The sequence below is a fragment of the Coenobita brevimanus genome, chromosome 100 (genome assembly GCF_032717465.1).
Source record: "Coenobita brevimanus isolate Jiangsu-jjx chromosome 100, ASM3271746v2, whole genome shotgun sequence".
Classification (NCBI taxonomy): domain Eukaryota; kingdom Metazoa; phylum Arthropoda; class Malacostraca; order Decapoda; family Coenobitidae; genus Coenobita; species Coenobita brevimanus.
In genome coordinates, this window is record NC_137053.1 from 26,888,532 (window position 1) to 26,910,101 (window position 21,570).

Sequence of the window (21,570 nt, forward strand, 5' to 3'; positions counted from 1 at the left end):
CTTGTTCACTATTACCAAGACGCACAGCTTCATCTACATACGCCAAATTTGAGATACCACACCCTTCACCATTCATTACCATCCCCATCCCTCTCTTCTCAGCTCCCGGTTTCATCTCTCTCTCTCTCTCTCTCTCTCTCTCTCTCCAAAGATAGATAGATAGACAGATTGACTGATTGGTTGACTGACTGAATAAAATGGAGACGCCACATTCCCGTGCCTTTCTCAAACACTGTTGGTGAACCACTCATTAAGATATTCGCCCACACATTTATTTATGCTCCACAGCTTTCCATACACCTCATACCGTACATACAGTTTGCTTAACTTTTCATAATTCTTTTCTATTTACTTTCTCATATGCTTTTCCCACATCCCAAAAGCTATAAATACCTTACGGTCCTTTTCCCATTGCGATGTTGCGGCGCCCCCCCCCCTCTTTTTTTTTTTTATCAATCAATCAATCAATCCTTTTCGCATACTTCCTCCAGTCAATATTAATCATCATCATTCAGATTTCGTTTGCCACCTAAGGATGGGGTGAGGTTCTGAAGTTTTCCCAGCGAGTAAAAAAAAAAAATGTAGGGGAACGTTAATCCCTACCCCCCTCCCCCTATATTCCTTCTGCCATAGGGAATACGGGGTTATAAAGTTGCCACCCAGCGTTGTAAATAGTTTCCCTGGTTCCAGAAAGCCATTTGGCTTGATCCTGAGTTTAGAGTCATCAGCTTTTTCTAACAGGGCCATGTCACTCAGGGGTGCTATGGTGTACAGTTCTTCTCAGGCAGGCCATGGGGTGTTCCTAAGTAGCCTACCTGGTGTCAGAGAAGACAGAATTTCAAAAGCATTTACCTGAGTCAGTATTTGTGAGGAATCCTTTTCCAGTCAATCTTGCCGTGTAGAACAGTCCAGGTAACAATGGCAGACGAATATGAAACGGCTAGTTTTACAATGTTGCAATGGTTTGGGCATATGGAGAGAATGGATAATGAGCGATTGGTGAAAAAGATAACTAGATCTGATGTGAGAGGTGTAAGACTGAGAGGAAGACCACGAATAGGATGGATGGACAGTGTGAAGAGAGCGCTGGATGCGAGAGGGATGTCTGTTGAGCAAGGAAGAGTGGCCGTGCGTGACAGAAATAAATGGAGAGAAATTGTGAATGAATAAGTGATGACGCAGCCCTGAGGGGATATTCTCCCTCATTTGGTCTGATCAGCTAGTCAGGTCAGGTGCGGGTAAGGGGATGGGTCTGTTATGATGTGGCAGGGGTAAACCAGTTCTGCTGTCGGGCCCTGCTGTGGATGTCACTGCTTGCATTGCGCAGTTGACCCTTGTGCGGTGTGATGCGGTGAGGATCTGTCCGTTCTCCCCTTTGGGGCTAAGATGCGAATGAATGTGTTTGAATGGATGAGTAAATGGAGAGTGAGTCGTCCTGTCTCGGCTACCTCCCTTTCCTTGGGGGAAGCAGCCTAGGTATATAGATAGATAGATAGACTTTTGGAGAGAGGAACTTGTCAGAGTTTTGAGTGAGAATAGATTGCTACTCTATTAACAAGAAATCGATTTTGTAAGTCCTTCTACCTTTCATATCTATCTGTCTCTGTGATGCAGAGTTTTCCTTAATGCTCAGCGTCAGATCGAGTTATCTAATGGAATCCTTATATAAGATGGATTCTACTACACCCTTACTCTGACTGAACGACAGATATCCAGATTACCAAAAATACAGTGTCAACCTTACCACTGAGTTTTTGTGAATGTCCTTCCTCTTGCATGGCCTGCGTCCTTAGATTTAATTACTCGAGTCGTTTCACTGTCTTATCCAACGTATTCATCTGAGCAACGATGTGCTTTTGCTTCTTCAAAGGATGATGTAGCTGGAGCCACGGACATTGACTTGTTTTATCCTAGTAGCCATAGGATGGAAGGTTTTGGTAGTCGCTGGTGTACACTTGCCCGTGCAGAGTGCATGAAGGACGACCCCGCCTACAATTACATCTACAGCTACAACTACAACAACAACTACAACTACAACTAAAATAACTACAACAACAACTTCAACAACTACAACAACAACTGCTGCTACTACTACTATAACAACTACTACAGCTAAAACAACTACAACTAAAACAACTACAACAAATTCAACTACAGAACAACAACCACTACAACAGCAACAACTACAACTACAAAGACTACATCTACGACAATTACAAAAGCAATAACAACAACAACTACAACTGCAACTACAAGACCAACTACAACAACTACAAAAACAACTACAGCAATAACAACTACAACACCTACAACAACAACTACAACGACAACAGCAACTACAACGACAACAACAACTACAGCAGCAACAACCACAACAACAACAACAACAACTTAAACAGCTACAACTACAACAACAATAACTAAAACAGTAACAACAACAACAACTACAACAACAACAACAACTACAACAACAACAACAACTACAGCAGCAACAACTACAACAACAACAACAACAACTTAAACAGCTACAACTACAACAACAATAACTAAAACAGTAACAACAACAACAACTAAAACAAGAACAACAACAACAACTTAAACAGCTACTACAGCAACAACAACTTCAACAACAACAGCAACTAAAACAACTAAAATAACTACAACAACTTAAACAACTACAACAACTACAACTAAAACAACTGCAACTACAACTACAACAACAATTACAACTACAACAATGACTACAACAACAACTACAACAACTACAACTACAAAAACAACAACAACTACAACTACAAAAACAACAACAACTACTACAAAAATAACAACTACAAGAACAACAACAGCTACAGCAGCAAAATCAAAAATAACAAAATCAAAAAGAAGAAGATGATGATGTACAGGGTGGGCCACAAAAGGTGGAAATCATACACTTGACAATAATTTATTAATGAGACAAGGTACACTAAAAATGACTATATTATCTGAAAGGTGACACAATAATAAAAAAAGTCAAGGGGTGAAGTCTCTGCCACAAGAGGTGAATTGATTTCAACACATGCTCCAAATGACCACCGTCTCGTCTCAGGCACTCCTGGATCCGGAGAGCGTAGTTGTTTATCACTCTGACGTACTCTTCCATCTTGATGGCTGTAATCTTGGTGGCGATGGCCTCCTTCAAGTCAGCAATGGACTGAGGACGATTCTCGTAGACATGGTCCTTCAAGAACCCTCACAGGAAAAAATCTGGGAGGTTCAAATCTGGTGAGTGAGGGACCCACTTGGGTTCGTGACGCCTGCTGATCAGTCGGTCAGGGAATCTTTCATACAGCCACTCCATCGTGATGTTTGCTGTATGCGGAGTTGCTCCATCCTGTTGGAACCATTGTCATCCCTGTTCACACCACGGGGAGTTCCAAGTCCCCTCCAGAACTTGTTAAGCACCACAATGTAGGCTAGCGTTCTTTCGTGACCATGACTGCACTGTTGTCATCGTCCTCAAACCAGAATGGCCCGATTATGCCATGCTTCGATATGGCCACCCAGGCTGTGCATTTGACTGAGTGCAAGGGCCTCTGAAGCACTTCATCTGGGGACTGTGTGCCCCAAAACACATTGTTCCTCCTGTTAACATGGCCGGAAAGCAGAAAGTGGGCTTCGTCACTAAACCAAACATTGCCGAGAAAGTCGGGGTCCTCTCTAATCTTCTCGTTGAACCACTGGCACATTACAACACGTTTGCGCATGTCAGCTGCAGTGAGCTGATGTTTGATCAGGATTCTGTATGGGTAAAGCGGAAGGTCTTTGAGCAAGATTCTTCCCAATGTGAAACGAGAAATTCCCAGCTCTTGTCTGCGCCTTTGAGTGGACTTCTTTGGGCTCCTTCCAACCGAATCTCTCGTGGCACTGACATTTTCTGGAGTTCTTGCAGTCACCTTCGCGCCATTAGGAGGTCTGACACTCTTGTTAAGGGTGTTTACTGTTCCCTTGGCTTTAAACTTGTTCACCCACCGAAAGATTTGGCTCTTCTATGGATAGTTGTTGAAGTTACACTTCCTGTGGTATTTTGCTTGGACCGTTTTGTACGATTTTGTCTCTAAATATGTAGTGACACAGAACGTGTTTTGCTCAGTTGTCCAAGACATTTCTCACTTGATTTCCAATTGTTATGGTCTCCTTAGTCTGAATCCGAAATAGAAGAAAAAAATTATAAATTTTTACAGATTTATCAACCAATACGTGGGTTCCACCTTTTGTAGCCCACCCTACACCTGCGTCAATGTATACTTTATAGTTTATTTTATCCTTCCAAGGCCATCCGAAATGCAGTACCTGTCACACCCATATAACACATCAGCCACCTGTGTTCTGTTTTCCCCTTTTCCTTTCTGTAGTTCATTTAATATTAATTGCCAATCGCATCAAATCAGGGAGCACACAGAGAGATATCCCCCTCATCTAAATTAGACTAATTGCCGTATCCATGTTTGTCATCACTTTCAGTATAAAAGCAGTCTCTAAATGTAAACATGAGCGGCCATTTCCCTTCTCGGCCCTGAGTATACGAATACAGAATAACCCTTTGGAAATATGTCATTAGGTGATGCAATTGCCTTTACCTGATTTGTCATCATTTACGACATTAAAATAAAACAATGCTGAAGGTGAAAGCATGGTAAAATATCACCTGAATTCACTAAGTGAAATTAATTTAATCATAAATATAATCACTCGTAAAAATTATCACACTGTAAACTAGTTTATTTGTCTTTGTTACTGAGTACCGTATTCCCTATTCCACTTAACAGCTTATTGTATACTTAGAACTATCAGATGATTTTATTACTTTAGAAGAGTTCATTGTAGAGAAAAAGTCATGAAGGCATTGTTTAACCTATCCAGATCGAAAATCCACCCTAAGCTAGATAGCACCGTTTCGAGATAATAGAGTACAAAATGCGTCATGAGACTGAACAGGTTAATACACTGAGAAGTGTTGTATTAAATATTCTGTCGAACACAAGGCGATTTTATTCAGCCTAGGAAAACCCTCACCACTCGAAAGGTCAAAGGCATGAACTGTATTGTATATACCTGTCTTAATTGAAATGAAATACGTAGAAAATACATGACTTCCCCATATTAATTATCATTTTATCTTTAATATAGTTGAAATTTACGGTACATTCTTCAAGGCGATACTCAGTAAGGAGTAAATGAGAGAACACCTCGTCCCATCATCAAAGAACTTCCGTATTTAAAAAGCATAATGGCTTACATAACTGTGCTAAAATCATTGATAGTGAAAGTTCCAGTCATAGAAACATCTAACTGCCTCTTCCGAATTTACAACTATCTGTAACCCTTTCATTACGACAGATCTCTCCTAAATGATATATAACGATAACAAAAAAAAAAAATGTAGTTGCGTATTGAAAGGCTAAAGATCTGACCGTTCAAGAGAATCACTAATACGGAAAGCTACTCTCAATATGTCATATTATCGCATATTGTAATTCTTTAGCTTTTTTTTTTTTTCATTTCTGCATCTATTTGGTTATTTATTTAATAGAATTTATAGAATCCAAGGAATGTCTGCCCGCAAAAATTTTCACTGGAATAAAAAAAAAAAAGCTTAGAAATTACAGCCCCAAACGAGATCCATTAATTTTAAAATGTTCGGACACCTTGCTTTAAAAATGTTTTAGGTAAAAAGCAGAGAGAAATACAGACTGGGGAAAACTGTCCTTGTGTTGACCAGTGTGTGCATGAAGTACTGAGAATGCCGGACAGCTCTTGGAAACACAATATTAACATATTCTGCCTCTTTCCATCGGAGTCATTGGTAAAGTCGAGACCAGTTTACAATCGCCTCCATTTTAAAAAAGGAGATACTAAAAATAAATTGTCTCATTTCCCTTCCTCTCTCAAAATTATTTATAAAATACATATAATCTTATAACGAGTCAATGAAATTCTAAATTCCTTCCTGGTTACATTAAAGTCTTTAACTAAGTCCTTTATTCACGTAATCAAATAGCCACCTTCTTCGAACTATAGGCAAAAATAGTAAAAATGTGTGGCATACCTGACCCCTTGTATCCCTATCAGAACAATATATATATATATATATATATATATATATATATATATATATATATATATATATATATATATATATATATATATATATATATATATATATACTGTATATATGGCCTAGGGTTGCCACGAGAGGGGTATTGCTAAAAGGGCATTTGGAGTATATATATATATACATATATATATATATATATATATATATATATATATATATATATATATATATATATATATATATATATATATATATATATATATATATATATGTGTGTGTGTGTGTGTGTGTGTGTGTGTGTGTGTGTGTGTGTGTGATTCAACAATCATTTCATAGCCTTATGGAAAATTCAATACTGGGTCATCATTTCACCTAAATATTGTGATGTGTATGAACTTCCCCTTCAATATACGGGCGAACACGATACAGATAAAGCATCCCTCCTCCCATGACCTGGAAATAAAGCCCCCGTCTTGTGCCTTGCAGAGTTACGACCCGGGCAGCGATTTACGATCTTTGTTTTATCATATTTGCACACAGTTGCCAGGGAGCCGGGTATTGTTTACACTCCCGCTTGCCCGTCCCTACGATCAAATAAGACATAGTACATGAGGCACTTATTTCCGTCCAAAGCTTGGGGTATATTGGACCTTACAGCTCCTCTGTCACGCCTATACTGGAACTTACAACCGGGCCAGCCTTGAGCATGTGTTCGGGTAATAAGCATACGAGAGACTAGAGCATAATGCATATTGGACCATACACCCCTTAACGTGACGATCATACAGAAACTACATTACAACCCCGTGAGCCTTGTGCATATGAAACCCTTATCAGCAAAGTCTTACACCATATGAGAGCCTGGAACATAAGGCATAAATGGATGTTACACCGGTCATATTGGAACTTCACTGCGTCTCCTTGAGTACGTGAGAGCTTCAGTTCAGTAAGATCCTGGAACATTATTTTCGCCTAAAGCATGGGGCATACTGGTATTAGAGACTAATGATTCATGAGCATAATATCAGGGTAAAATTAGCACTCTTGATCATGGAGCAAACGTTAAACAAATTGCCATAGTGAAACTTGGAACACTGGATGCATTTGTATCATATGAAGCATTTGTTTCTCGGTGTTCTCTGCACAATATTGAAAGTTTATAACTTGATGAGGGAGAATGAGATTGCTTTATCTGAACGTGGACTTCAGGCAAAGGATATCTTACCATTATTTGGATTCTGAAGCATCTGAAGATCCTAATTCCACTCTGACTGATGGTGAAAGATTTGACGGCATTACTACCTTTAGGACTATATAAGGCCCTTTATACCTGGTAAGTCTTGGGGAAGACGATAACCCCTGTACTGCTTGAATATTAATTGTAATGCTAGGTGAAAAAGGCCCGACTACTCGGTCCTAGAACACCTAATGTGTAGCGGGGTCCTCTTTCGAGACCGGGGCTTAGTGCAAATAAGAGAGAGACAGGACACAAAAACTCCTAGCAATAACTTTTACACGTGTATTCCTTCAGTCAGACACAAGACAAACAGCAGATAATACAACACAGTATTTGGTGAATTATGATCCTTAACTAGATAGTCAGTATCTTGCAGGATACTAGTTCAACAGGCACTGAGGATAACACTCTAGGTTTAGTGTACAGGTTTACTCAGAACACAGGGTCTCGGTGCACGTGGGGGAGTTGGGGGTGAGTCACACGGGGGGGGGGGAGAGGGGCGACGCGCTGAGGAACTGGTTATAGTTATAGTAATATAAAGTGGGAGTTAATGAGAGTTTGACTTGTTATATTCTGGCAGCAAAAGGGGTTTTGGTAATTTATTATAACACGATTCTAGGTTTTCACGTACTTGGGGAATGCAGAGAGGAGATTCAAGAAGGGAGGGTGTAAGGCACTGAAAGCCTCGTTATATTTATAGTAATATGAGGGAGAGGGTATTACTAACACTTTCTCTTCACTATTTTCTGGTGGCAAGGGGCATTTGGATATTTTACTAATATGAATCGTGTGGACAAACAAACAAACAATGATGAAAACTACAGCAGCTGGCACGATACAAGTCCCAGTGATGGTCATTAAAATTATTATATGGGAGTCCCTACCCTTAGTAGGGGGTCCCATATTTACTTTTGCCTAGGGCCCTCAACGAGGTTAATCCAACCCTGGGTGGCATGAAATACTGGGTACTGTATGCTGAATTCCCTCTCATTTCGAATGCTCTCTTGTTTCTGTGTTTATTTTTATACTTTTTTCATCCTCACATGTTAACAACTATTTTAGAAAAAAAAATGCAAGTTAGCTACCAAATGCATTTTATTTACTGCTAGAGCATTAACTCGTCTCTGGCTATGACTACACTAGGTACCAATCCCCACCTACCTGTATCCCTTCTGAAATCTGATCCTACCTTGACAAATTTTCCCCCTTGGACCTATTTTTTTACCATAAACCTCCCTTTTGATCTATTTTCCCCTTGGCTCTATCTTCCCTCTTGAACCTATTTTTCCTCTGAAGTCTATATTCCCCCCTAAACCTGCTTTCCTCATGGACCTAGTCTCCACATGGATCTATATTTCCTTATGGTCCTCTTTTCCAAATTTGGCTTGTTTTCCCCCGTGGACCTATTTTCTCTCATGGATCTACTCCCCTTGTGGTCGGTTCTTCTTCGTTTGGACAAATTTTTCCCCATGGACCTATTTCCTCCATGGATCTATTTGCTCCCTAGGACAAATTTTACCCCATGGATCTACAGTTCTCCATGGATCTACTTTTTCCCATGGACCTATTTTTCCCAACACATAGTATCCTCCCTGAACCAATGTTCCACCATGGAACCTCTTTTCATCCAATGCCCATACATATACAATGGGACAACTCGAATCTGTGGAGTTTTGCATGTTATCTGAAAAAGCATTTGATTGTTATAGAATGTTTTTAGACTGTAACTCGCATAGTGTAGCTCAAATGCTCCTCTAAAGATGTAGGAATTATCCCCGATTGTTACGAAGCGTTGTGTACGAAGTTTGGTTTTTGAGCTATGACTGATGAGGAAAAAAGAAAGAAAGAAGAACATACTCGATATATATGTGACCCGAGTTCGCGACTCCTGAGAAGGCTAATGGTGCTTTGCTAGCAGCTGTGCACTTACATGGCGAAGGTCTTTTAGTCTGTATGCATAAAGCTGGACCTCGCAAGTGGATCCCTATGCTTATGTACGTGACGTCATTGGAACCTAGGCCATCCCTACATAATAAGTACTCCCTCGCTTGCTGATTGGTGTTTTTCAGATACCCATTCTTACTTTTCCAGCTTGGGTAGTCATTTGAGATTAATACTCATCTGTTACTATTACTTGTATAGTACCAACCGAAAATAAGATAAAAAATTAAACGTTACAAACTTTTTACTGAAGGAATTCTCCTCATTCTGAGAGCCAGGCAGTTGGAGAGACAGAAACTTTGGTAGACTTCGTTGAAAAGCCCGTATGATTAACTATAAGTAGGATAAGTGCCCGGCTGCTTGTCAGTCCTTTGTTCTACGTAATGGCCTCCATTATAATCTTTTTCTGTATAAATCTGACAGGTTGTGGGTCTTGGGGGTCATGGTATGTAGGGGTCGTTGGGTTCTAGGTATGTAGGAGTCAAGGTATCTATGAGTCGTGGGGGTCAAGGTATGTCCGGGTCGTGTGAGACAAGGTATTTAGGGGTTGTGGGGGTTAAGGTATGTATGGGTCATGGGGTCAAGGTATGTAGGAGTCATGGGGTCAAGGTATGTAGGAGTCATGGGGTCCAGGTATGTAGGAGTCATGGGGTCAAGGTATGTAGGAGTCATGGGGTCAAGGTATGTAGGGGTCGTGGGAGTCCAGGTATGTACGGGTCATGGGGGTCAAGGTATGAAGGGGTCGTGGGATTTTTGTGAATATAGGTAAAAACCCATGTAACGTACTGTAGATGCACGGGAGGGATTGTTACTTATCATTAAGTGTTCCAGTCTGTTATTATACGGATCCTGACTGGATGCTCTCCTTCTAAGACACGAAGTGGTCAGTAGTAACTCTTCAAGTTAAGTCTTGCCTGCCTCCTCAGACCTGCCAGTGTGCCTGGACGGACCACAGACGGTGATAGTGGCTGAGGGCGAGGACGTGCGCCTGACGTGCCGGGTGGACGCCAAGCCAGAGGATGACCTGCGCTTCACCTGGTACTTCAACAACACCCTGGACACCGTGGAGGTTGAACGTCACCGCGTCCAGGTCCGCACAGGCCTCTCATACCTCGACTACACACCCAGGTGACGCCAAGTGTCGAGTTTAGTTAAGAAAAGGCTAGGACCAGGATACACAAACAAACTTACCAAATCACTCTCGTAACTCAGACTATGAATGAGAGGAAGAACAAGAGGCATGGGAAGGTTCGGTTTTTCCTTGCAGCAAAACTTAATATTAGTTACATTATAATTTTATTCTTACATTATACCTTTCTCGAGAAAAATAAACGCCAAGAAAAGGTTCTACATTCCCTTTTCCTTGTTCTTCCCGCGATAAATAATTATAGAAACGACTGGGAATTGATCATATGTTTGTCAATCTGGTAACAGATCAGTAATTCTTCCTGTACACTTGTATGGTTCCCACCTCCTAAGCTTTTCACTGCCATTGTCAAACTTGGATCATTTTTTTTTTCTCCACAACTCCAAACGACTTTACTCTGAGAGAATCACTACTAAGTCAGTGTGAAAAAAAAAAAAATCACTGTATTCTTTCTCTGCTTTGGTAGAAAGAAGATAGTATACGGTTAACTCCTGGCTGTTTTATTCAGCAGAAATCATGCACAATCAGTGTGGTAAGCGAGACTCCAACCCTTTTAATTATGACTAGTTTGCTAGGTTAGATCTCATTAGGTTTTGACAAATTTCATGACTTTGTAAAGTAACTGGTGATCGAAACTAAATAGTAAAAAGATTGGATTTGGTTTAACAGGGTAAATTAGAGAAGGCTTGGTTGCTTCGGTCCAAGTTTGGTTAGAAACATGGTTAAGCAGTGTTAGGCTGATTAATTCAGACTAAATTGTTTTATTTTTGTTAGATTCGGAAAGTGCGGTGTAAGTGTGATTACTTTTGCTTAGGTTAGGGAATCTAGGGTAAAGTGGACTAGAATAAACTGTGTTAGGTTTGGCTTCCTTAGGTCAGGTTAGGGTGATTTAGTCTGTGTTGGGTTAGACTCGGCGAGCATTGGATTAGCTTAAGTTAGGTTAGAAGAAGCTGTTTCAAGGCCAGGTTTGATAAGAGCTGTGATTCTCAAACTTTCTGACATGACGCCCCCCTTTTAGTTCACGAAATTTTCTCCCCCCCCCATGTTTTAAACTAAATTTTAATTTCTATATAATATATCGCAGTATTGTTTAGGTTCAACTAACCTGTACCCAATCTTTGTATCTAGCAGATTAACTAAGAAAACAAAAGTTTTTCCAGCAAAAAGCCATAACTGCGTGGGTATTGGCGCATCACTCGCTGGTTACGGGCAAAATTTATACAGGATAACGACAGAGGGAAACACAAGACTAAATAACACAGTATAAATCATGTGATAAAATTAACATGCATAAGGCTGATGGAAGACTGGTGGGTGGTGGTGCAGTGGCTGTCGAATAGCCAGTCAGATACCGATGACATATGCACAAGACGAGTGAGGAAGGAAATTAATGCAAAACTGGCAAGAGTGACTTTTTTTCCTTTCTTTTCTTTTTTACCTTTTTCTTTTTTTTAAGGATGTCTGGCAAGTGTAAATACAGTGATTTCTTTTGAATAACATAAACCCAGTGTTTTCGTATTATCTTTTTTATTTTTTAATCATAATTTATAGAACACGGTCTCACTCCCCTCCGTATTCACCTCACGTCCTCCAAGAGAGGCACGCCTATTAGTATGGGAACCTTTGGGGAAACTATGACAAGGTTTGGTTAGAATCTGTCTCATGTTAAAATCAAGGTTACGCTAAATTAGATTAGATTAGATAAGGCTCGGTAAGCTCTTGCCTAGATCATGTTATGTGATTGGGGATGCCAAGCCGTTTTATTATGGCTTTTGGTTGCTCAAGAGTTTAAGTTCGATGTTGCAACCCCATGTACTCTAACACACACACACACACACACACACACACACACACACACACACACACACACACACACACACACACTCCAGAACTCGTTCAATCGCGCACATAGCTCGGATCCCCCCTTTTTTCACTTACACACATTTCATTTCCACTCTCACATTCCAACACTGTCACCTCGCACCCTCTCCTACTCAGTCACCCAGTCATCCCAACAGCTCCACGCCCAGTGATGCAACAGTACACTCATCCCCATTGTCGCACGACCAAGAATCTACCCTCACAGCCCAATTAGCCCAGCCGTAAAGTGGAGCGGGCGTTGAGTAAACACACAGTGATACAAATGGCCACCACTGCAGCACGGGAAAGTACACGGTCAACAGGAGACCAGGAACTGAGATCCTTCCTTGAGTGTGTGTATATTTTCCAGCCTTTTATCTATTTTCCCTTTCCTTTCCTACACAAATCTGCCTCTCTCTAGTTTTGCCTGCCTGATCGTGTTTTTTTCTCCACGTTCTCTGCCTTTAACTGTTTTCCTGCCCCTTTCTTTCTACCCTTTACATTTTTCCCTTCTCTCCCTATTTTTCCCGCCTCTCAAGGACTTTGCCTGCTTCTCACTGCATTGTCCTGCCTCCTTTTCTAGCTTCGTCTACTTTTGCTCAAGTTTTCTCCTTAACTTTTCTTATATCTCTGCATGCTTCTCTGTACCCATTTCTGTTCCCCTCCCCCTTCTCTCTCTCTCTCTCTCTCTCTCTCTCTCTCAATTGTCCCATCTTTTCCTGCCTGCATTCTTGTTTTCGTAAGCCTCCTTCCCTTCCCACTATCCCCCTGCTCTCATCTGTCTTTTTTAATCAATCTCCTTATCAGTCTCCATCTCCTCTAACTTGCCATGTCTTTCCTTCCTCTTCTCTTCCTTATTCTCTTTTCTCCATCCACATTTTCCTTTCCTTGCCTTGCTGCCTGAGTCTTCCTAGTTTATTGTCAGTTCCTTTCCCGTTCTACATCTCTCTAGCCTCCTGTCATTTTCTGCCTTCAGCTTTCTCCCTGCCTCGTATTGTGTCCCTGCCTCTTTTTCTTCTTGCTGATCTGTTCCCTGCCTAACCTTCCACTCCTTTCTCCCCTCTGTCCGTGCTGGCGTCTCTCGCATTCCACAGGTAGGCGTTTTATTGTCTCTCCCTATGTCTGCTTCTCTCTCTTTCTTTCTGAATTTCTTTTTTGATCAGCTGATGGTCCCTGTCTTTCATTGTGCTGCCTACGTGCCTTGTCCTGACGGCCGAGTGGGAAGTCGTTGCGACTGAGAGTAACGGCGTTAAGAGTATTTCAAAGCCAGTTTGCTGGACTGATGCAAAAGCTTGCGTCTTTTAAGACGGAAACGATAAATATGCAAGTCAGTCAAATGAGTCCTAAATTAGTCGGGAAACACACCCACTCGTTAACAAAATTCAGGAAACATTTCAAAGGATAAAAAACATCAGTATTAAAAAAAAAAATCTCAATGCTTTAAGGAGTGATGAAGTAACCTGTTTTAAATATTCGATTCATATGTGAAAGGAGCTGGCATTTGAGGTGGCAATGGCACAGTAAGTTTCATTTCATAAGGGCGTCGTCGAAAGAAGTGAAAAATGCCCAGTTAAATATGTTTTTATATTTTTCTTTATAACTAGAGCTTTATAATGGCTAACTGAGCCTGTTGATTAAATTAAACAAAGTGTGAATTTTTTCACATTATATCATAAGTTACAGTTCCGTGGGTTAAGTCAATGCGAGTCGTGTTTACTCACATAAAAAGAACTGGGAGGAGGGGGCAAGCATATAGAAAAAATTAGAGAAAATAAAAATCTCATTCCAATAATGAGATATGAAACTAATATACATTTATAACTTGGCTGTTCGACCCCATAGGTTTCTCCTACATTTTCACTGCCGCTCATACGTTCTGCTTCTCCCTACATGCTCTTCCTTTCTCAGCCTTTCCCTACCATCACTGGTTCACCTTTCATGCCTATTCCAACTACTTTCTCCAACAACGACCCTTTCATGACACCGTTCTACCTGATTTAGTTATTTTCTCTTCTCTTTCCTTCGCCGCATTTCGTGCCTGTTTCTGCTTATCGTTTCATCATGATTGCCTCTATCTTTCTATCTCTTCCAACATTATTTAACCTTGCTTTACCTATACCTGCTCCTCACCTATATCTACGAATTATCCTCTTATCTCTAATTTCTCCCTTTCCTTTCCTTTCATATTTAAAACTTCTTTCCCGACTCTGACCTGTTTTGTTGTGTCCTGTCCAATCGTTCCCAACCCTGCTTTTCCCTGCCATAATCTACTTTCCCTTACCTTGCCTTACCTTAACTTATCTTGTGTCCATTACTGTAATGTCCTCTACTCCACTCTCTTGCCCTCTCCTCAATTACAACCCTACTTTCACTTTCCTCCCACTGCTCTCACCTCAGTCAGCTTTCCCCTATCTTGTCTTCCCACGTATCTTTTACTTGCATTTTGAAGTTAATCAAAAGAGAGAAGAATGTTGAAGTTATTTGATTGGCCACTCACTTTCGCCCAACTTTTTCCAATACATTCCCTCTCTCTTTAACACGCACCATTCTCTTCCTTTCTTAATCCAATACTCATTTTTACTTTCCTACACCTTCCAAACTTCACTTCTTTCCAGACACACTTTTGCACTTTGCCCACATTCTCCCAGACTTATTCTTCCTTTATGTTTTCTTACGATCCCTCTTTAGAGCCAGTTATCTGTTGCTCCTTCCACATTCCCAGACCCACTCAACCTTTTCTTCATTCCTCCAACTCTACATCTTTTCTTCTTCCTGTCATTTTTCACACACATCCTTACGATTTTCTACTTAGTCTACATACTCAGCACACCTTTCCTAACCTTTTTACACACTGCAACATCATTCTACTCCTCTCCATTTCGTGTCCTAATGCCCCACTTCTCACTTCTTTTAACCCTTCACAGACATCCAAGCAATCCTCCGTACCCCAAGTCCCTTGCCATACCTTCACTCACACCTCTAACATCAAACTACTTCTCCCACCCCAGCACACCCTATCGTATCCCCCCCCTTACACATACCACACAACTTTACACCCTTCCCAGTTCCTTCCTCACTCCTCCCATACTTCCAGTTCCCCGACACACTCCACAGCACCACTCTTCCCTGCACCTATATAGTTACAACCATCTCGCCATGACATGCAACTGTGCCGTACTAAACTGCAATGTTTAACACTTGACTCCTGCTTCATTCTCTCGTTCCCTTCCATATTCTCCCTCGTCTCTCCCTCTCCCTTCCTTACATTTCTCCCACACACTTCTGCAGCCGGTACACACATCCCCAAAGCCTTCCTCACCTCTCTCACACATCCCCACACCCTTCCTAACCCCTGTCATACATCTCGACACTCCTCCTCACTGTTCTAACATCATCACCTCTCTTTCGTGCCTCTCACACATTCCACACCCCATCTCTCCCTACCATTCACAACCATTGGCCATCATGTATCTGTACCGTAGAAAAGTGCAGTCTTTACACCCAAACCCAGCGTCACCCTTCCTGTTGTGTTTGGAGTCTGAACAAATTGGGTAAAATATTTTTATGGCGACACATTTTACCGTGTTTTATTAATGGCGCTGACCAGATGGGTATGGTGGGGGAGGTGGTGCTGTCTGTGCTTGTCTGTCAGTCATTTCTGACTTTTTCTTTTAATTGATGATTGGTGGTGCATAGTTCATGATGGGTGGTGGGCTTGGTGCTGTTTGCATTTGTTTGTAGTGATCAGAAGAAAACCGAGAAAATACATGAAAGAAAACAATAGAAAATGAGCACTGAGAAAAATAAATAAAGGCAGAAATTAAGAAAGAATGAAGTAAGAAATGAATGACAAAAGACACAATGGTTGCAGTTGTACGAATGTTTATGGATTATAATGCTATTGTTCGTGATTCATGATGTTGGCAGTTGTTGATACAATACTGGTGTTGTTATATGCACTTCTAGATGCTGCTTCTTTGGAATGATAATTGTGAAGCTGTTCTTTAGTGAAGTTATTCACTGGTGAAATTTTATTAGCTTGTGAAGTTATATATCAGCAAATATTTGAAATAGTGTTTTGTTTTTTGTGACATTTATTAGATAAATTGTTTCTATGTTATTTATTAGCGAAGTAATGGTTAATTATGTATGCTATGCTGTAAAACACCAGTATTATACGTTAATATTCAGACTCTTGAGATTCAGATGAATGAAATCGTCTGAGGTTAGAAAGAAAAGAAAACTCCCATCATTACCATGAGAATATTAATGGTTACATTCCCGAGCTATTGTGCTCACTCTTAGCTCAATAACATCGTCAGGTTTTAGCAGTAATACACAACTAGAGTTGTTTCCATTGTGAAAGGATTAATGAAAATCTAACAGGACCGTCATTTATTGTCCTACTTATGGTCATACCTAATTTTTAGGGCGAGTTTTTGTTTTTCCTTGGCAGTTACTTTGTTTACTAAGGCTTTCCTTGTTGCTGCTGATATTAGTGATGTTATAATCGTTAATCCCTTCCCTACCCTGACATCTATTTTCTTTTAGTGTTTCACCATCAGGCTGATAAATTCAACTGAGGAGTGGCTTCAGAATGGAGGTCAGATTATAACCTTTCTTAACTCCTTCACAACGAGGGGGGTCTTTCATGTTGAATATAACCACTTAGTTGTAGCAAGATTTAAAAACGTGTCATCGTCGTGAGTGAGTTCATTACTGTTCACTACGATGGCCATGATGCCGTCAAGTACCTTCAGTGACCTTCTCATCACCTCTACTGGTCTGTGTAACAGGCATATTAATCCTACTAAGTTTCTACTGTACTCAAAATGCAAGTTCCAGGGTTAGAGACTTGCTTACCAAATGAGTTATGTTTCAGTTATTGGTAATTTCCTTTACAGTGCTGATTTCCAGTACGTAAAGCTATGGGTACATGTGTTTAGTTAAAATGGTTTGTTGCTTATATTTGTTGTAATAGCTAATACACACACACACACACACACACACACACACACACACACACACACACACACACACACACACACACAGATCAAGAGGGCCCGCTATTGTAATAATGTAAATGTGGGTATATCATGTTCATTGTAATCAGATTAACTTTTTCTTCTCCTGCGTATGTCTGTGTATGCATTCACCGTGCATGTGTGTGTGTGTGTGTGTGTGTGTGTATGTGTGTGTGTGTGTGTGTGTGTGTGCAGGTCATCACGGGACTACGGCAGCCTGGCCTGCTGGGCGACCAACGCGGTGGGCACACAAGCGGACCCCTGCCAGTTCACAGTCCTCGAGGCAGGTCAGCTCACACAATGCTCACCTCGCCGCACATCACCTGACCTCACCTTACCTCACATTAACCACCTCACCTCAGCTTATATCAGCCTCACTTCACTACACTTCATCTTACTTCACCTCGCCTCACTTCATTTAATTTTACTCCACCCCATCTCGGCCAAAGCAGGGTTAGGTTAACTTAGATGAGGTCAGCTCATGCCATGCCGTTCTCTTCTTCTCATGTCACTTCTAGGGGTCACCAGGGCTGGGCAGGGCATTGCGCTGCTCTACGGGCTGTGCTGGTAATAAACTAAAATTTGTCAGTCTGTACCATTGATCCTGTTACGTATATCATTATATGTAAGCTAATAACTGCTGTAGTTGTGCTGGTAGTAAGCACAGTTGCGTATCAGGAATAATTAGGAAACAGGATGTATAACTGCTGAACCAACATGTGATGAAGGTTGGCCTAAAAAAAAAAAAAATCATTACTCAATATCATCCCCCTCTCCCAAGACGCTGTATCCTTTTGCATATCCTCCATCGTTTCTAGTTCTTCTTTCTATTATAACACTCTGATATTTCCTCTTCAGTTACTCTCAGTCTCTTTATGTTCCCAGTAGTCATACCACTTCAATGCATTACTGTTTCTCACAACATCCCCCTCTAATTGTGAAAACAAACATGTAAAAGCAAAATCGAAATGATAAGAACAGGAAAAATGAAAACAAAGACAAGGGATAAAACGCAGGAGCACAATAAATGAAGAACTACCTGGCGTAATAGAAAGCAATGATGACGAGTTGTGACACAGGAGCAGATGTGTGCCTTTACAGTGGCCAGCATAATTGCATTAGGCGTCTGACAAAAGACAAATAGATGATCAGGCGATAAGAGATGCATGTGACACTCCCATCAAGTAAATTACACGTGACCTTTTTAATCCAAATTTTAATGAGGATTTTCATGCTAATGATCACTGCTATTATTAAAGAGAGAGAGAGAGAGAGAGAGAGAGCTCCAATGGCCCTTACACAGAAAAAACCTTATGCTGGGCTAAACAGATGGGCCAACTAAATTATAGGAGCCTGACTTGGAAACAATAGCCTTCGGTCCTCCTCATTCTTGTTTATTTGCGCTTAAAAAAGAGCCAGGCTCCATTTGTTAGCTGCATATCGGTGACACTAATAGCATCAGCCTCAGGAAACAGCCTTTCTGGCGATACACACACACACACACAATATATATATATATATATATATATATATATATATATATATATATATATATATATATATATATATATATATATATATATATATATATATATATAGGGTGTTCAGCATTCATAGGGAAGAAAAAAAAATTATATGTAGGTGGGCAAAGTATGCAATCGATTCCACTTTACAAACAATGCATTCAAGCAAAAATGTATGTTTTTTTATCAACGCATTTCGTGCCTCACTACCCCTGCATTCTGTAAATCTAACTGATCTGAGTACGTGAAGGGTATGGTGGTACAAAAAGAAACAATATTTTTGAGCTATACAACAAGCATAATCAGTCTATTACATGTGGGATTTTTTGGTCGAGTCGTAGAGGGCTCTGCGGTGCTGCACAACATGGAAGATCAGCTGTCGTTCTTCCTCATTCTTCGTCAGACCAGTGTTGTAGTCCATTGCCAGTTTGACTGCCCTCTCAGCAGCGTCATTGACTACTCTGAGGTAGGCCATGACATCAAGAATGGGGCAGAGGTCATTGATGCTTGTCGGAGTATCCAGCTTCAAACACTGGAAAAGGTTTTTCGACTTCTGGGTGACAAACTTAGAGATTCTCAGATCTGATGCCTTATCAATCGTTTTCATGTTCAAACGGCGCAGACCCTTCTTCCACAGCAGTGCTGTGGTCACATTTTTCAACAATTCCTGCTTTGCCTCAGCGGAGACTTTGTTAGAATACATGGCTAGTGGAGCCAGGTCCTCACTGAGGTACCAGAGGTGGCTTTTGACTTTGTCCAGTGCCTTCTTTGCTACAACGGGATCCACCTCTTTGAATCTTCAGTCTTCTTCAGGAGATTGAGGTCATTGATTGGAGCATCGACAGCATTTGGGGCTTAAAACCAGTGCATCACATACATGGTGACGGCGAAGACACCGATGCGTTTGATGGCCTTTTGATGCCATGTGAAGGGGAAGGAGGCTGCATCCTTCAGTTGATTTCTGAAAATGGAAGATCTTGAGGCAGTAAAGGCCTTTGGCCATCCATACTGCTTTGTGATAGGCATCTGGACGGTGAAAGGTCATCTGTGCTGGCTTCTTGCCAAGGAAAGCCAAACACAGCTGGAGGAGCTCAAGGTAGTCATCACGGGGTTGCGCACGATCCATGTGGCTGAGTATGACGTGTTCAATGTCCTCGGCTCTGTTGGCAATCCACTACTGAGATTTTTCAACTAGGTCATCATCGTAGGGATCGAAGGAATCTGTATCAATTTTGTTCCAAAACTCTTTGAATCGACTGAAGAGAGGAATTTCAGGACCAGAAGACGAGAAAAAGAGGTCAAAGATCCCTCCCACTATGAGTTCACACATGTGGTGCCTGCATGCCAAGAACAACAGCGGGACTTGGAGACCTCTTTCAGTAACAAAGTAAGCTCTGCTGTGATCCCTGGTGTGAGCTGCTGTAATATCAAAACAGAGCCCTGCAATCCAGGGCTTCACTTCCGGCCATTCATCTAAACTCCTTAGCACTGCCGCTGCCATTGCTTCGCCCGTTCCAGAAGGGATCTAAGGGATCGCCAGGATCTTCTCCGTACTAATCCCAGTAACAACAATCGCCAGGCGATCACTACGGCCGCTGCCATCGATGTTGGGAAAGAGCTTTCCATCAAAATGGAGAAACAAGGGTGTTTGTGGATGGAATTCTTTTATGATCTTTTCAGCGATCTCAGTTCTTCATTCATTTCGAGCAGAGTGGAGAGATCCGACAGACAAAGTGAGTTCCCCCACGTCAAGTCCTGCTGCAATCAAGGCGGGAGTTACCACTTTCATTGTAACTCGCGTTGATATGAGGCATGGGATTGAGAGGGCCAAAGAATAATTGCAAAGTATGGTGTAGTTCCCACCAGTAGTGGAACTGAATAAGCTGTTTGCCCATCAAGTTCTTGAAGGTTCGATTTTTCTGAACACTTTATATATATATATATATATATATATATATATATATATATATGCTCTGGGTGTCTGGCCATTCCTCTTTTCCATCCTTCCTCTTCTGTCTTTTTTTTCCTTCTTTCTTTCCTCTTCCTTCTGCCTATAGGTGAGTCTACACTGAGTGACAAGCCAAATGGTTTCCTGTACACCAGGAAACCATTTAACTAAATAATGGCGCCTGGTGGTTAAGGTGCTCCAGTCGGATTGAGCCTGTGTAGGTTTATATCCAAGGAATGGTTGGGGTTTATTGCTCACGTAATGCCACTCAGGGATGAGTGAGGCTGGTCACTCTCATCTTAAATGTCAGGAGACTTTGCCTAGCCCCGGGCTCCTATGCTTCTCATGGGGTGGCATAGGATTGGATGATGGATAGATGAATGGATATATATGTATGGAAAGAGAGAGAGAGAGAGAGAGAGAGAGAGAGAGAGAGAGAGAGAGAGAGAGTTTATATATATATATATATATATTTTTTTTTTTGTGTATGTGTGTGTGTGTGTGTGTGTGTGTCCAATCGCCACCATCAGTATTATCAGCATCAGCATCATCCCATCCGCCCCTTCATCATACCTGCAGGTGGCCGAACCAATCAACAAATATGCCCAGTGAAATGGACCACACACGTATACATGCATCATTCAAGCCCTCGGAATTCTGGTTCCATCTGACAGATAGTCTTGTCCACACATAGCGTCATGTTTACTTAACAAAGTCGATCCGACGACTGCCAAGATTTAAAAGAAAAAAAGAAGAAAGAGGGGAGGATGCCAGACCCTTGTCATACACTCCT

The 21,570-nt window shown here is 41.2% G+C and overlaps 1 protein-coding gene across 1 annotated transcript in view; it reads left to right on the plus strand.

The window, feature by feature from the left end:
• The window catches only part of LOC145414612 (synaptogenesis protein syg-2-like), a 1,004,755-nt gene that overhangs the window by 976,087 nt on the left and 7,098 nt on the right, over positions 1-21,570 (plus strand). The window contains exons 11-12 of the mRNA XM_080284139.1: positions 10,202-10,403; positions 17,502-17,593. Of these exons, the coding sequence (XP_080140265.1) occupies positions 10,202-10,403; positions 17,502-17,593 (294 nt within the window). The remainder of the gene's footprint in view (positions 1-10,201; positions 10,404-17,501; positions 17,594-21,570) is intronic.